Source organism: Sarcophilus harrisii, chromosome 1, assembly GCF_902635505.1.
Source record: "Sarcophilus harrisii chromosome 1, mSarHar1.11, whole genome shotgun sequence".
NCBI lineage: Eukaryota > Metazoa > Chordata > Mammalia > Dasyuromorphia > Dasyuridae > Sarcophilus > Sarcophilus harrisii.
In genome coordinates, this window is record NC_045426.1 from 618,686,369 (window position 1) to 618,704,924 (window position 18,556).

General features: G+C 33.4%; 1 protein-coding gene across 4 annotated transcripts in view; it reads right to left on the reverse strand.

The window, feature by feature from the left end:
- Nucleotides 1-14,680: 14,680 nt before the first annotated feature.
- CYRIB (CYFIP related Rac1 interactor B) overlaps nucleotides 14,681-18,556 on the reverse strand; it is a 71,514-nt gene continuing 67,638 nt past the window's right edge. For all 4 annotated transcript variants that reach the window (XM_003760386.4, XM_031947197.1, XM_023496497.2 and 1 more), the window contains one exon: nucleotides 14,681-15,440. In XM_003760386.4, coding sequence (XP_003760434.1) covers nucleotides 15,377-15,440 — 64 coding nt within the window. In that variant the 3' untranslated portion in view covers nucleotides 14,681-15,376. The remainder of the gene's footprint in view (nucleotides 15,441-18,556) is intronic.

An 18,556-nucleotide genomic window follows, 5' to 3' on the forward strand; every position in this document is an offset into this window, starting at 1 on the left:
TTCTTCTGAAATCAGTTTTTCAATAAGTACATTTTTAATTATTTCATTTACTCAAGAAACTATTGTGATAAAAATTTTGCAATAAAGAGAAATTGAGGCATAAAGTTTCAAGTAAGATCGATTTGCTAGCAAGGCTAGTCATTCCCAATAAGATCAGGGGTGAAACAAGATTGCCCACTAACACCATTACTACTCAGTATAGTATTTGTAATGTTAGCTTTAACAAAAAAGGAAGAAAAAGAAATTAAAGGAATTAGAGTAGGTAATGAGGAAAACAAATTATCACTCTTTGCAGATGATGTGATGATATACTTAGAGAATTCTAAAGAATCAATTGAAAAACTATTAGAAATAATTCACAATTTTAGCAAAGTTGCAGGACACAAAATCCACATAAACCATCAGCATTTTTATTTGTTACCAACAAAGCCCAGCAACAAGAGATACAAAGAGAAATTCCATTTAAAATAACTGTAGATTATTATCTAAGATATTTGGGAGTCTAACTGCCAACGCAAAGTAAGAAACTATATGGATACAATTACAAAACACTTTCCACACAAATTAAGTCTGATCTAATCAACTGGAAAAATACCCAGTGCTTATGGGTAAAAATGACAATACTACCTAAATTAATCTACTTATTCAGTGCCATACCAATCAAACTCCCAAGAAACTATTTTTCAGAACTAGAAAAAGAAATAACAAAGTTTATCTGGGAAAAACAAAAGGTCAAGAATTTTAAAAGAATTTAAGGGGAAAAATGCAAATGAAGTTGGCCTAGCTGTACCAGAACTAAAAACTATATTTTAAAGCTAAAGCTGCAGTCATCAAAAATATTTGGTACTAGCTAAGAAATAGAGAAGTGGATCAATGGAATAGGTTAAGCTTATAAGACAATCGTTAATGAATATAGTACTTTAGTGTTTGATAAACCTAGACTCCAGCTTCTGAGATAAGAGCTCACTATTTTACAAAAAATTACTAGAAAAACTGAAAATTAGTATGGCAGAAACTAGGCAGTGAGGATAGTCTACCTCTCAGATCTGTGGAGAAGGAAGAAATTTGTGGCCAAAAAAGAACTAGAATATAGTATGGAATGCAAAATGGTTAATTTTGATTATATTAAGTTAAAATGTTTTGTACAAACAAAACTAATGCAGACAAGATTAGAAGAGAAGCAATAAACTGGGGTGGGAGGGGGGAGGATTTTACATCCAAGAGTTCTGGTAAAGGTCTCATTCCTGAAACATATAATTTATTCAAATTTATAAAAATTCAAGCCATTCTTCACTTGATAAATGGTCAAAGGATATGAACAAACAATTTTCAGATGAAGAAATTAAAATCATGAGTAGTCATATGAAAAATGCTCTAAATCACTATTAATCAGAGAAATGCAAATTAAAATAATTCTGAGGTATCACTACACACCTCTCAGATTGGCTAAAATGACAGGAAAAGATAATGGTGAATGTTGGAAGGCTTGTGGAAAAGCTGGGATACTAATGCATTGTTGGTGAAACTGTGAACTGATCAAACCATTCAGGACAGCAATTTGGAACTATGCCCAAAAGACTATCAAAATGTGTATACCCTTTTGTAATGGGCTGAAACTGAGTTGATGCACTGAGGTCCAACCACTTAAGGCTAATTACCAATTGGATAATACTCTAATAGCATATGCTTGGAGAAAGAATGGCCCTGCCCACTACTCTGTGCAGGCTTGATCTGTTGGCATAAAGAGAGATTGAGGCAGGATTGACAGGGTGGAATAGAACGAGCAAGGTGGCTCAGAGCGGGAAAAGAAAGAGGAGATTCCTGTGTCCATGAGCTCTCCTCTCCCTTCGATAAAAAACAAAAATCAAGGACTTTTGCTTATCCTGACTCCAGCTGATTTTAAAGTATCCAGGGTGGTAACACGGCATCACACCCTTGGATCCCACAGTGTCTACTGGGCCTGAATCACTAAGAGATTATAAATAAGGGAAAAAGATACACATGTGCAAAAATGTTTATAGTAGTCTTTTTTATAGTGGCAAGGAAGTAGAAACTGAATGGATACTCATCAGTTGGAAAATGGCTGAATAAGTTATGGTATATGAATGTTATGGAATATTATTACTGTATAAGAAAAAATGAGCAGGATGATTTCAGAGAGGCCTGGAGAAACTTACATAAACTCATGCTAAGTAAAGTGAGTAGAATCAAAACACTACACAGAAATAACAACACATTAATTTTATCTGTGCCAAAGTCTTTTACTTTCAAGAAATCAAAATTATATATTTTATCAATTTTCTTCTAATTTTAATATCTCCTTTTATGTTTATCATAGGTTTATTTATTGATTGATTGTTCAATTATTCAGATGCATATAAAATTTATTAAACCTCTTTTTTTCTATTTTGTTTATGTTTGTTTGTAAGGACATGGGTTTTTTCTTGATGATTAATTTAATCGTGTCCCAGAAATATTGGTAGGTTGTTTTATCATTTTAGTTTCTTTTACATAATTAATTGTTCCTATGATTTGTTCTTTGAATCACTCATTATTTAAGATTTCACTCCAGCACCTTAAATTCTTTTTCAAGGGAACTGAAATTCTTTTTCATAAGACCTCATTGAAATAAAAATTTATTTTTCATTCTCATTAACTCCTGTCCTGCTTCCAGGCCTAATATTACTTGTCTTTATAAGAAGCAGATTTTGTGTCTACACTCTCATTATTATCCATTTGATTTTCTTCTTATGTGATAAGTGTGGGAGTATGTGTGCTTTTAAGTTTCTTGCTATCACTTTCAACTGAATAAAGCTATCAGTACATCTATTCCTAAGCAGCATCCTTACTTAATTACACTCTTTTATGGCCTGGGAAATCACATGAACAAATCTATTAGACTCAAATCTAGAATATCAGAAAGACTAAGATACCCATTGTCCAAAAATGTCAATCCTCTGAAATTGAAGCTCACAAAATTCAAAATAAAATGTATGATGATGGTTACATTAAAAAAATCTTACCACAGAGTCATCTTGCCTCTTTGATATGACTTTTTAAATACCTTGCTAATGAAGCATAGTGTCCCCATTAATCTTATAAAGCAGAAATCAATCTAAAAGGCAAATAAGGTATAATAAGCTAAAATCTAATTACTTGCAACCTTTGCATCAAGCAACAACATGTCGCAATAGTAGTTTAAAGTGTCATGGACTTCAGAAAAAAAGAAAAAATTGAAAAGTTAAAATTTACCCTAGCATTGCTCAAGAGAGATTTTTCTGATTCTAATGACAAATACCAATTCTACTCAACCATTCAGGCAATTAATATATTTTAAACACCAAGGGAATACTGCCTGGGGTGTTAAGGGAGATGCAGAGGAGAATAAAATTCATCAATGCTCTCAGGTAACCAATAACCTAGAAGGGAAGAATAAGACAAACCTAAATAATGCCCCTAATGACCCTTTGCATAAACCTGTGCAAAAATGTTTGTGAAAGTCCTTTTTGTAGTGGCCAGAAACTGGAAACTGAATGGATGCCCATCAATTGGAGAATGGCTGAATAAGTTATGGTACATGAATGCTATGGAATATTATTGTTCTATAAGAAATGATAAGCAGGATGATTTCAGAGAGGCCTGGAAGGACTTGCATGAACTGATGCTAAGCAAAATGGGCAGAACCAGGAGATCAATTACTCTTATTTTTCTTGGATCTCATGCTTCTCTAAGAAGCATGTCATCATGCTGGCCAGTCCTATATTGTGTTACATCCCATCCAGCCATCTGCAAAGACACCAGGGTCTGCCAGTAGAGACATATCCATTTGCCCAGTTGCTATGTTGTATATCTAGTCTCCCACCTGCCAATCTTGACTTCTTATTCAGGGAAAAATCAAGGCAAATCAATATTAATAAGACAATTAGAAAAGGTGTGATTACTTAGTACCTTATGGCTGTATTCACAGCTTGTGAGATTGCCTATTCTTTCTGGGTCACTCCTCTCAAACTATATATTTATCTTCCTGGTTAGAGAATAAACTTCTTGAGGAAAGGGATTGTTCAGTCATTGTAATCCATTAGTCAACTGCCTTTTAGTACTATCATTTACATTACTGCAATCACTGTATAGGTTGTTTCAAAAGTTTTGATACAATTTTAAAGCTTTAGTTAAAGCTTAAATGAGCTTTAATGAGGTTATCAATAAGCACCATGACTTTTGGGATACTTTCTTTATGCTACATCCCTTCTTAAAAGTTTCCCTGTTTCTCTAAATTCCTCATATTCATTGTTTCATAGGATAATAGATTTTGAGATTTGTTAGAGATTTCAAAGCCCATCTAGTCCAACCAATACACAAAAAGAATTCCAAAGATTAAAAAAAAAAAACTCAGCAAATGGTTGTCTAGCCTCTGAAGAGCTTTAAAAAGTAGGGAGTCCTACTCATTTTGAGAAGATCCATTCCACTCTGAACAGCTGGAATGTGGTGCCTCAAAAGGTGGTACATTTCTTTATTAAATATTTCATTACATTCAGATATAGATGATTCAATGGATAGAACACTAGACTGAAGCCAGGAAGATCTGAGTTCAAGTATAGTCCCAGATACTTACTAGATGTTTGACCAAGTCACTTAACTCTTTTTGTCTCAGTTTCCTCCTTTGAAAATGAATTGGAGGAGAAAGCAACAAACCTCCAATAAAGTCATGAAAGATTGGACATGACTGAATAACAACAACATTCATTAGTTTTAGTTTTAATTTGTTTGTTTGTTTTTGGCTATCTAGGTATTCATATCTTGCTATGAATATAAAAGATCCTATGTTCATGGCATATTTCTGTGACTCACCTCGTGGAAGCATGTGTCTGATAGTGTACAAATCCATGGCTAATAAGGAATTTTAATCAAGTATCTACAATCAACAGCCTTTTCTTCTTGCTGGGAAAGTATTTATGAAACTTGACCTTGTCTAAGTCTATCAATAACTGATTGCTGATGACATAATCACTGATAAAATAGAAGACTTTCTAAGGGAAGAAGCTTGACTGACTAGGATGGTGAAGAATTGAAAGAAGGAAAAACTAAAGGGAAACAGTGATCACTGTCTTCAAGTCCATAAAGGATAATAGGAAAAGGAGCTCTCTTCTGTGTTGATAAGAAACTAAAACTAGGACCAATGAGTAGAAATTAGAATGCATAGAGCATCAGCCCTGAAGTCAGGAGAACCTAAGTTCAAATCTGACCTCAGACACTTAATACTTCCTAGCTGTGTGATCTTGGGGAAGTCACTTAACCCCAATTGCCTCAGGGGGAAAAAATAGAAGGAAGGAAAAGATTTACTTAATTGATACAAGCAAAGACTTTCTAAGTATAGCTGACTAATCAGTAGAATGGGGTATACTGTGAAGTAGTTAGGAAAAAAAAGTCTAATGCTTTGTAAACTATTTGAAAAAATAGGGAATGAAGGAATCCTACCAAATTCCTTTTATGACACAGACATGGTACTGATACCTAAACCAGGTAGGCTGAAAACAGAGAAAGAAAATAAGAAATTAGCAAAAAGACTACAGAAAATCATCCCCAGGATAATACACCATGACCAAGTAGGATTTATACCAGGAATGCAGGGCTGGTTCAATATTAGGAAAACTATTAGTATAATTGACCATATTAATAACCAAATTAACAAAAACCATATGATTATCTCAATAGATGCAGAAAAAGCATTTGATAAAATCCAACATCCATTCCTACTAAAAACACTTGAGAGTTTAGGAATAAATGGACTTTTCCTTAAAATAATCAGTAGTATCTATTTAAAACCATTAGTAAGCATCACATTCAATGGGGATAAACTGAAACCATTCCCAATAAGATCAGGAGTGCAACAACGTTGCCCACTATCACCATTACTATTCAATATTGTCTTAGAAATGCTAGCTTTAGCAATAAGAGTTGAGAAAGAGATTAAAGGAATTAGAGTAGGTAATGAGGAAACCAAATTATCACTCTTTGCTGATGATATGATGATATATTTAGAGAACACCAGAAATTCTACTAAAAAGCTATTAGAAATAATTTAACAAATTTAGCAAAAAAAAAAAAAAAAAAAAAAAAAACTTTAGCAAGATATAAAATAAACCCACGTCATCAGCATTCTTATATATCACTAACAAAATCCAACAGTTAGAGTTATAATGAGAAATTTCATTTAAAATAACTACCGATAGTATAAAATATTTGGGAATCTATCTGCAAAGGGAAAATCATATGAGCAAAATTACAAAATACTTTCCACACAAATAAAGTCAGATCTAATCAATTGGAAAAATATTAAGTGCTCTTGGATGAGGCAAGCAAATATAATAAAGATGACAATACTACCTAAACTAATCTATTTATATAATGCTATACCAATCAGACTTCCAAAAAAACCATTTTAATGACCTAGAAAAATAACAACAAAGTTCATATGGAAAAACAAAAGGTCAAGAATTTTGAGGGAACTAATGAAAAAAAAAAAAAAATCAAATGAATGTGGCCTAGCTGTACTTGATCTAAAACTATATTATAAAGCAGCAGTTACCAAAACCATTTGGTATTGGCTAAGAAATAGATTAGTTGAATAGATTAGGTTCAAAGGACAATAGTCAATAACTTTAATAATTTAATCTTTGACAAACCCAAAGACCCCAGCTTTTGGGACAAGAATTCACTATTTGACAAAAACTGCTGGGAAAATTGGAAATTAGTATGGCAGAAACAAGGCATTGACCCACATTTAACACCATACACCAAGATAAGGTCAAAATGGGTTCATGAGCTAAGCATAAAGAATGAGGTTATAAATAAATTAGAACATAGGATAGTTTACCTCTCAGACCTGTGGAGGAGGAAGGAATTTATAACCAAAGAAAAACTAGCGATCATTATTGACCAGAAAATAGAAAATTTTGATTATAAAATTGAAAAGTTTTTGTACAAACAAAACTAATGCAGACAAGATTAGAAGGGAAGTAATAAACTGGGAAAACATCTTTACAGTCAAAGGTTCTGATAAAGGCCTCATTTCCAAATTATATAGAGAATTGACTCTAAGTTATAAGAAATCAAGCCATTCTCCAGTTGATAAGTGGTCAAAGGATATGAACAGACAATTGTCAGACGAATAAATTGAAACTATTTCTAGCCATATGAAAAGATGCTCCAACTCGTTATTAATTAGAGAAATGCAAATTAAGACAACTCTGAGATACCACTACACATCTGTCAGATTGGCTAGAATGACAGTGAAAGATAATGCGGAATGTTGGAGGGGATGTGGGAAAACTGTGACACTGAAACATTATTGGTGGAATTGTGAATACATCCAGCCATTCTGGAGAGCAATTTGGAACTATGCCCAAAAAGTTATCAAACTGTGCATACCCTTTGATCCAGCAGTGTTACTACTGGGATTATATCCCAAAGAGATCACAAAGAAGGGAAAGGGACCTGTATGTGCACGAATGTTTGTGGCAGCCCTCTTTGTAGTGGCCAGAACTGGAAACTGAGTGGATGCCCATCAATTTGGGAATGGCTGAATAAACTGTGGTATATGATGGATATTATGGAGTATTATTGTTCTGTAAGAAACAATTTCAGAAAGACCTGGAGAGACTTGCATGAACTGATGCTAAATGAAATGAGCAAGACCAGGAGATCATTATATACTTTAACAACAATTCTATATGACGATCAATTCTGATGGACGTGGCCCTCTTCAACGAGATGAACCAAATCACTTCCAATAGTGCAGTAATGAATAGAACCAGATACACCCAGCAAAAGAACTCTGGGAAACGAGTGTGAACCACTACATAAAATTCCCAATCCCCCTATTTTTGTCTGCCTGCATTTTTTATTTCCTTCACAGGTTAATTATACATTATTTCAAAGTCCAATTCTTCTTGTGCAGCAAAATAACTATGGATATGTATACATATGTTGTATTTAACATATACTTTAACATATTTAACATGTTTTGGTCTACTTGCCATGAAGGGGAAAATTGGAACAAAAGGTTTTGCAAATGTCAATGCTGAAAAATTATCCATGCATATATCTTGCAAATAAAAAGCTATAAATAAAAAAAAGATATTAAAAAATGAAGAATATGTGGAAAGTAGTAACTTGAAGGAAGACTGGAAAGGTAGGAAGAAGCCAAATTATGAAGGATTTTAAATACCAAATTGAGGCTTTTTAATTTAATTTTATTTTTTATTATAGCTTTTTATTTACAAGTTATATGCGTGGGTAATTTTACAGCACTGACAATTGCAAAACCTTTTGTTCCAATTTTTCTCCTCCTTTTCCTCACCCCCTCCCCCAGATGGCAGGTTGACCAATACATATTAAATATATTAAAGTATAAATTAAATACAATATAAGTATACATGTCCAGTTATTTTGCTGTACAAAAAGAATCGGACTTTGAAATAGTGTATAATTAGCCTGTGAGGGAAATCAAAAATGGATGCGGACAAAAATATAGGGATTGGGAATTCTATGTAGTGGGTTCATAGTCATTTGAGGCTTTTTAATATTTTATCATAAAGGTGATAGTGAACCATTGGATTTTCTAGAATAAAGAAGTGGAAGTGGGGTGACAGGATTGGATTCACACTTTAGAAAAATCACTTTGATAATTAAGTGAATGATCTCTCACCTGACATTAACATCATAATTTTGGGGAAAATAGCAGTTTTTTGGTTCTTAAGTTCAAATGCTTTTGGAAACTAAAGTCATCTTCTACAAATGCCCTTCTTCTGAATTTCCTATCTATAACCTTCATCCAGACTCTAGTTTCTTGATGTAGATTGTCTTTTCAGAAGTTTTCTCTTCCTTGTCCTCCAGGGAAGCCCTTTTGGGAAGATATTTCTGTTGTTAAGGAATGTTGTTTCATTCTCCTTAAGAAGTTATTCCTTAAATCAATTTTAGTTCCTGTCCTAGAATTACTAAGTAGGCAGTCAGTCAACAAGCATTTATTATGTGCTTACTATATGCCAGGCACAAAGCTAGAGATAAAAATTAAGATTAAAACAATCTGTGTCTATGTGTTTCTCTGTGTGTGTGTTTGTGTTCTACCACCAAGCCTACATTGGAGCATGTTGGCAAACATTATTATACTAGCATCACAGATTTTGAGCTGGAATAGATCCTCAGAAGTCATTTAGTATAATTCCTTCATTGTACAGACAAAGAAATTGAAGCTCAGAGAGATTATTTACCCAAGATCATACAACTAAGTGAGATAGCTAAAATTTGCACCCATGTCTTCTGACCTCAAATTTAGGACTCTTTCTGTTGAACCATACCATCTCAAATAGTTGGCCATTGCAAAAATGCAAACATTATATACATTATGCTGATTATTGTGAAATTTTTCCCAGTATCTAAAGTTTCTAGAATAAGATCTTCATTTCTCTTAATTTCTACTAGTAGTTTTCTGGGTATTTTTTGTTTGTTTTGGTAAATTGTTCAGCTAAGGAGTTTTTCCTCTCAAAATGACAGAATCAAACAATAAATAACAATAAATATTTATTAAGTACTTATAGCTGTGGCATTTAAGAAGTTTTAGTATGACATTTTGGGTTATGAGTCTGAGTACCTGGGAGGTGGTCTTGCCCTCTACAGTAATAGGAAATTAAAACATGCTTTAATCATTGTGCTTATTGTTTTCCTAACTCTGCTTACGTCACACTTTCCCCACACTTCTCTGTATTCTTCAGATGGTTCATTACCTTCAGGGACCCCAAATTATTTAGTTGTTTCCCAATTGATGGACATCAACTTTACTTCCAGTTCTTTGACACTCTATTTTAGTGTATTCTGGGGCCTTCCTCTTAAAACATTGATTTCCTTGAGGCATATGCCTGGCAGGGAGATTTTTGGACCCTAATGTCTTTTAAGGAGTCATATACTGACACTTATGCCCATTTCCTCCTTTACTTTCACAAGAAGCACAACTACGCTGTGGAAAAATAGTATCTTCCATTTTCATGGAACTTTAAACCTCTAGATTAGTAGGTTCTTGGCCTTTTGAAGATTTTAGACTTCTCAGAATAATTTTTTTTAATGCATAAAATAAGATGTTTACAGTGGAAACCAGTTTGGTGAAAATAAGGTAGCATTTTTCCCCCAACCAAGTTCATGGATGCCTTGTCTGGAACAACTGAAAAGGCAACCAGTTTCCATGGGGAATTCAGCCATCTTTATGATTGCTGTCTAATACTCTCTCCCTTTCTGGAGAGAAGTGCCCACTCAAGATCTCCCCTCTCTCCTGATCTGCCTATTCTACTAACTTAAGGAATCTGTCCATCTGGTACTTTTGTCTTCCAGATGAGAAGCATCCTGAAGGCAAACTTCAATCAGTATCAGAGAGATTCCTTCCCCATTCAGCCTAAATTCCTCTACTTACTTTCAGGGGAAAATCTAGGCATTACCCTGAGTCTTGTGAAAGAGTGTGGTCTGGAGCTAAAAAGGCCTGATCTTCAGCTCACCTGGGATCAAGATGGACAGATTTTGCTCTCTTCACTCTATAGGACTCTCTCATGCCTTCAGTGACTATCATTGTGAATTTCTCTCATTATTTGTGCCAAGGAGGAGAGGGGAAATAGGATAGCAATCAAAGCCATTCAACATCTCCACATCTTGATGGGATCCTATTGTGATCCGGTCCAAGGAGAAACCTAGTTCAAAGTTACTAATAAAGAGCCATGCTCAGCTTCTGTTGCAGTGTTCTTTGCTATTCTTTGTATGTGATCTGTTAACACATGAGGGATAAATTAGTGGTGATGGGTTACACAGAGCCATATACGCTTTTTTAAACGTAGTCCCTACTTAGGATTGGTGACATGGTCTTAAGAAAGTTATAATCTTCAGTCCAAAAAGATTGAGCAAGGCACATTTGTCTAGGAGACCACTACTAGGAACAAGTCCCTGGAGTCCTAAAATACATGTCTTTTAAAGATTCTTCAGACTACTGGTGACTCAAGGCTGAGTCCACATGGTACCTGACAAACAGTAAGAACTTTTAAAAATTCTGTAATCAGCTGTCTACCAATCTATTCATACATCTTGCTACCATCCATCCATCTACCTACCTACTTACCAATCTATCCATTATCTCAAGCCACTCTGATCTGGACAGAGAGGGTCTAGAGAAAAGAAAAAAGGAAAAGCCAAGAAAGTAAAAACTGTCTGTGCTTGCTGATTAAGACAAAAATGGTCTCATTCTCTAACCATAAGTATAAGAAGCTTAGCCTGGAATGGAAAATAATTGATTCTTGAGCACTAACAGTTTCTTCTCAGGGTTAAGTCTTTCAATAAATATACCCATCGTCTCAACAACCAGATATCAAACATCCATAGTTGTGGCAAAAACAAAACATGGTTTGGGTTTGTGTGTAGTTACTCCAGGGTATAGATAGTTCATCAGATCTGGAACTAAAAGGCATTTCCTTTTCTCCACTAGCAATTTATTGAAGATTATAACTCAAATACTGGAGGAACATAAAGGTGGAACTATTTGGCAAGCAGTTGAAAATTCCAGTTTAGAGGTGAGATCAAGATATAAAAAAGCTAGAATTAAAGTGACAGAAATAGACGAAATTGCCAATTTAAATAAGGACTAAACACACAACACATGAGGAAAAGTGAATGCAGTTGAACGAACAAAAAATCCTGATAGGGACTTGCAGTATTAAGCTATTTTATTCTTCAAATTAATTTAAAAATAAATACCTATCTAGCAAATAGAATTGCCTGAATTCATGCTTAATGTTAACTATCCAATAAAACATTTATTTAACTCTCCCCACCAATGCTGAATATATGTATAGAAATCTATATAAATGAATATAGGCATATATCTGTGATAGTTTTATAGTTATGTTCAGATGCTCTACAGTCAGATGCTCTACAATGGGGTGGAATGGGTGTCAAATCATAATTGAGGTCACTGTAAAAAAAATGTGGAAATGGAACCAATAGACCACTGTTAAGATATTATGTACATTTATGAATAATCACTTCCACCTCTCTCCAACTGAACATGTTTCCTAGGACCTGTATTGCAACCCTTTTCAATATACACCAAACTAAACTTTGAATTCATAAGGTAGAATGCATAATGAATTGTCGGGACAGTCCAACAATCGATTATCTTCCCTTTAGTTTTTTAGTTTCAGGGCCCCAAACTTTCTGCACTCCAGGAATGATTAAGAATTCATCACCTATGTTCAGGCCAGTATCAATGGACTTGATGGAGAAATGGAGAGAGCTATCTGCACCCAGAGAGAGGACTGTGGGGACTAAATGTGGATGACAACATACTATTTTCACTTTTTTTGTTATTTACTTGCATTTGGTTTTCTTTCTCATTTTTTTTTCCTTTATGATTTGATTTTTCTTGTACAGCATGATAATTATGGAAATAGTACAGAGGAAATGCATATGTTTAATATACTAGATTACTTGCCACCTGGGGGAGGTGGGAGGAAGAAAGGAGAAAAATAACAAACCAAAGAAAACATAGCCAATGAAACAATTCAAGACACAGACATGCAGAGCAAGATCCTAAATTCTTTAATAAGAAGGGAAAGTTGGGAATAGATGAAAAAAAGGGGAAGGGAAGGGGGAAAGAACATTTATTAAGCAAACCATGTGCCAAGAATTGAACAATGCCCTTTATAAATATCTCAGTTGAACCTTATATCAACCATGCAAAGTAAAGGCAATTGAGGAAAGTGAGGAATATAGATTAAGTGACTTCCTAAGAGTCATACAGCTACTGTCTGTGGCCAAATTTGAACCCAGATCTTTCTGACTGCAGGCCGATCAGGGAGAGGCATATAAATTGGGAAAGACCTCCTGTCACTTTGGGGTGAATACCACAAGGAAAATAGGAAAATCAATTAGCAGGATCAGGAAAGCAGGTTATAAAAGTGATAACCTTCTTAGTTCTCCTAAGTGCTTGACCTATATAATGGGGTTTTCCCTATATACCCACAACTGACTTGATCAACCACATTTAGGTAAAAGAATTCAAGGTTAGTAAACTTTTAATCCAGGCATGAAACTAATCAGTGTCCTTGTAGTTGATGGGGGAAAGGGGAAAGAAAGAGTGGAATGGCTTAATACCATATCATCTGTTAATTGACTGTTTCTAAAATCCTTTTCCCAGTCAGTCCCTAAGACTCTGCTCAGAAATCATCATCACACATAAGGGAAGATACTCAGCTCTCAATCATGGTACATTTTATATTCTGGCTTGTCAAAATCTTTTTGAATCCTAACTCTGATATATATAAGATATTAGATATCCCTCCCAGTTTTATTTAATCTGCAGATCTGATGGGCCTGTCATTTATATGATTATCCAAAATTCAATAAGCAATGGTAAATGGTAAAGGCCAAGTGAAAATCCTTGGGGATGTGCACAGAAATATGTGCTATGCTGATATTAAAAACATTAACCATTTATTCATTTAAGTCCCACCATCTGATCAGTTTGAATCCACCTAATTGTCAACATTTCATCACAAGAATAAGCTCACTTCTTTTTTTCTTTCTCCTCTTTTCTTTCTCCTGTCTCGCTCTCCAATGTCCTGATAGGGAAGTTAAATTTCCCGCCCTGTCCCTCAAATCCCTGTTTTTTCCAATGAAGTTTTGCTGCCATTCTACCCTACAAACAAAAGTGGTTTTCTTTAAGTCTCTTTACTTTCTCCTACAAAAGGCAGATCAACCTATACCCAGAACATAGGTAACAGCCACTCAGATGCAGCAGAAATACATAAACTGCGCACACACACACTTCAAAATACTTAACTTTCATAATCTTCATTAGGATTAGTGTTTACAGACTGATTCTGAACTATTAATGAATATTTATACCTCAACCCTAAGAACCAAAGTAAACTTTTATGAATTAATTTTCATTTCTTAATAACTTAACCCCACTCAACTTTTTTCCTTGGTATTATAAACTCTGTAGCCATAGCCTTCTTTTCACTTTCATATCAATCTATTTTACAAATTTATGTTACTCACAAATTTGTCTTATTCACAGATCCTTTCAAATTGATTTTTCCACAAATTGTTCCAATTACTTTTTCTAATGTGCCATGTCAAGTGCATTCTTCTTTTGCTTCAAGGATTCTCTCCTGCTTAAGGATCCATGATCTCATTATATAGCTTCATTCTCTCAATCCTGCTCCTCAATACACAGTAGAATCTGGATCTTAAGATTGTTCCTCTTTACATTTTCCTAAATTCTCACAAATTATTCATCCTCCAATTCAACCTCTGACCTATTTTTCACTGATTCAAATACGTGCAAATCACCTCTGATTTTCTTCTTATTTGGTTCATGTCTTCGGCTCTCCTTACATGATTTCTCATTGAAATCAAAAGCAGGATGAATTACTATCTTTAAAATCATCTATCAGGCTGCATGTGTATTTTTCCTATAGTCACATGTCTATTACATATTTGGGGAGGTGGGGAAAATTCCCTTTTCCCATGTGCTCACATTTTGGAAAACAAATGGAAATACGAAAATTAAGTCCTCAAGAGCTAAAAGTCTCCTCAGAAAGCTCAGAACTGAATGCCAGAATTAACTCAGTAAAACAAGACACACTTAGAAAAATGAAAGCTGATCTTTATTTTATCATCAACAGCCATTCTTTAAACATGAACATGCATACGTATTTTTTCTACGCACACATCACAGTTTTAACGTTAGTTAATAAAGGTTAAAACACACAACATACATCCTTACAAAAAAAAAAGTCAAAATGCAAATGTAAAACTTTAAACAAACCAGTTTTACTAATTAAAAAAAAAAAACCTTTTGTGTTGGGTACCATTTTGTACAACACAGTTAATTTAAACATCTTTATCTTGGTTGCACATGAAAAAAGCGGCAATAGAAAAATGAAGTCATTGAGGGTTTTTAAATAGCAGAAATAGGCAGTTTTGCCATGCAGAAGAAGCAATATTAAATATTAGTTTCCCCAAAAAAATCCACGTTTAAAAATATTTAGTTCAAGTCACAGAATTTTTCTCAGTAGAGATCCAAATGCAATGCATAATTAGCTGCCTTAAATGGCCATGTTGAAAGGAAAACATCCCTTCAAAGTTTATATCTTTATTCATTTTGGCACAGAAAAGAAGTCTTAAAAACAAGAACATGATTTAAAAAGGGGGAAGAGGAAAAAAGAAAGAAAAAGCAAGAATGAATGAGAGAGTAATTGCAATCACTAAAAAACTGTGCATCTCAGTCATTGCAGAATACTGTCATCTTTCTACAGCAGGTGCTAATTCCAGGAAACTGTTATTGCAGCATGGATTTTATTTGCTTGGAGGTAGTCTCATCATTCAAATGTTTTGTTGTGTACCTAAAAAAATATGTGTCCATTAATTTTAGAAAATGATTACTTACATTTGTTTCCAAATGTATTGCATAGAGAGGACATAAGACATCTCTAAAATTAACCCTCTACATTTACTAAAGATATTAACAGAAAATTTATTTAGTTGCATTAGCTCATTGAGATCAATTGTTGATATTAATAAAGGGAAAATAAGAATAAACAACATATGTGTCTTCATCAATCCTCTTTCCTAATTAAATCCTAGAGGTAAAAAATTGTAAATTGACTTTTCACCCCAAAGAATTGGCTTAATGTTTCTTCTGATTATACCTGTGTATAGTGTTCCAGATGAGAAATATCCTGCATCAATAAAAACCAACTGGTGCTAAAGAGTTACCAAATGTACTGAGTAAAATTAAATGCCTTGCCCAGGGGAAATACAAATTTTCTTCCAACGCTAGTTCTCTATCCACTTACTAGAATTACAAGGAAATTACTTTGCTACTATCACTTTTTTCCCCTCTCACCTCAAAAATATCCTACCAATTTATTTAAACTTTCTCAGTATCAGAAATATTTCCAGCTAAGAATATTTTTTTGTTCTAAACCAACTCAACAAATGAAAATTCAAAAATAACAAATAACAAATATCTAATTTAACAATAATCATCACATAATGCTGCTGTTTTAGGGAATTTAAAGTATGATTTTCTTTTCACACATTTGGTCTGCACACATTTTTAGAAACATCTACTAAGGTAGCAGAAAACATCTGTTTATTTTGCTGTCCCATGTATACATACTAAATTCCTTTTAGGCTAACTATATAATTTTAATTTTAAAAAATCAAGCAAATTGGAAAAATAATAAACTATACATAAATGTATGTATATGAATTACTGAAATCTGACCTACAAGTTCAATTGTCATAATTTACCAAAGTAAATCCTTGATAATAATCTCTAAACAATGCAAAGATGAGTACATATAGCTAACAAGATATTCTTTAAACTACAATATAAAATGGAAAAAAATTTTCAACATTTTTTTAGTTAACTGTTTAAAAATTCCCATAATTATATTTCCGAATTAGTCAAATAATGTGGCTAGTGAATCTTTAAAGGCAGGACATCCAACTTGTATGAAGACACTGTTATACACAATTGTGAATACTCTTTTAGCTATAATACATGTTCCTTCCATGTGTGATGTGACTTAATTTCCATCAAGACTTTAGAGACATCAGAGGTTTGGGTAAGGGACATAAGGGACACTAACAAGACCAATGATATTTGAAGATAGAACATCTGACTATTATATATATATAGTCACTTTTAGTTTTAGCTTAGTAACTTAACAGAGAAAGGTAGCAACATTATTACTGAACCTCAATTCCCAATTCTAGTACCCTTCCCTCCTAAATGATCTTATGAAAGTGGTTCATTTAATTATTACATGTGGAAAATGTAGGTATAATTTGTTGCCTTTTCTTAATTGTATGTTTTGAATCTGAAATAACTATATATGAAATACTATACTGACAAATGGATATATCAGTAGACAAATCTATCATAGCCTGACTTTTATTTACACCTCTACTTTAAAACAAATTCTATTTTCCTTTCTTTGGTTGTTTAGCCTTGAGGGGGAAAAAAAAATAATTAATTAAATACAGGTTAAGTTATTCTTTGCAGTGAAATATAGCATTTGAATGGCAGGATTAATTTATCTTAAAGACAATGACATATTTTATTAAATTGGGACCCTACTGTAACAAACTGACTTCAAATAGCCTCTCTAAGTGCCTAAATGGCACCCAGATACAGGTGGTCCACTAGAGAAACAACATAACAAATAACAAAAATCACTTATAAAATTTGTTTTTAATTTTTCTATTAACTTCCCAACATATAATTGGAGAAACAGTTCTCTAAGAATTGCATTTTCAAGTGATAAAGTAAATCAAAAAGTGCTAGGAATAGCTAATACATTTTCAAGTATCTTCTTCAAATGATTCCTAAACCTTAAATATTTTTTATTTTACTTTCTAAATGGCCATTAACATTTACTGGAAGCTTCTGACAGTCCAAAATAGCAGTGGACTGTGGAAATATGGCAAAGACCAGAAAGATAAAGACAGAAATCAGTATAAAAATTTTAATGGGAGAAAAATCCACTCATCATTCCAAAAGTGTAGATAAAAATCTAACTATAGTGGTTTATAAATCATAAATGGCACTCAAAACATCATGATGTTTAAGGTTATGGTCAATTTTGTAAAACTTAAATTGCTTTCTTCAATAAATCTTAAAAATTTCAAAATACTTAATCCTCAAATCTAATTAATCTACTTTATCTAAATAGTCCCATTTTTTTTGCTATTTTACACCCTTACATGCTTATAAAGCCCTTTCAGTGATATCCTACTTTCCATTTTTTTAAACTCACTTATTCTTAGCTAAATATTCATAGGCAGCCTTTTGTTTTTAACCAATATAGATTGCCATCTTGTGGTGAAAAGGTGGTATTTGAGTTTTCTGTACAAAAGTGATTTGGTTTTATTATATATTTAAGGTTGCAACTAAGTATAACGAAAGATTTCATATTTTTTGGTGTTAACCAATTAATATGAATTTTAAAATAAATTAGTTTCTTTTTCATGGAATTAGGACAAGTTAAAATCTGGCCTCAAACACCTACTAGTTATGTGACTCTAGGTAACTGGTTAACCTTTGTTTGACTCACCACTTTCCCCAACTTTAAAAATGGGGTTATTAATAGCAGCAACTACTTCATCACTTTGATGTGAGGATCAAATGATATATTTATAAAAAATGCACAGAGCCTGGCACTTCTAACTCTTCAGATTATAACTATGTTTGAAAAGTTGTTTTAAAATATTCCAGCATTTTAACAAATCAATTATTCCATCTGGGGAAAACATATCTAATTCAACTATATCAGTTTCAGTCTAGAAAAATGTTATCATAAGGCAAGTCAGTTAACTCCTTTAACTCCAAGGACCACCAAAAATAAATAAATAAATAAATAAAAATTTCTCTGAAGAGAAAGCAGCAACTACAATCCAAAAATCTGCCAAAAGCACTTAATGACCTGTTGAACTTATTGTTTAAAGAAGT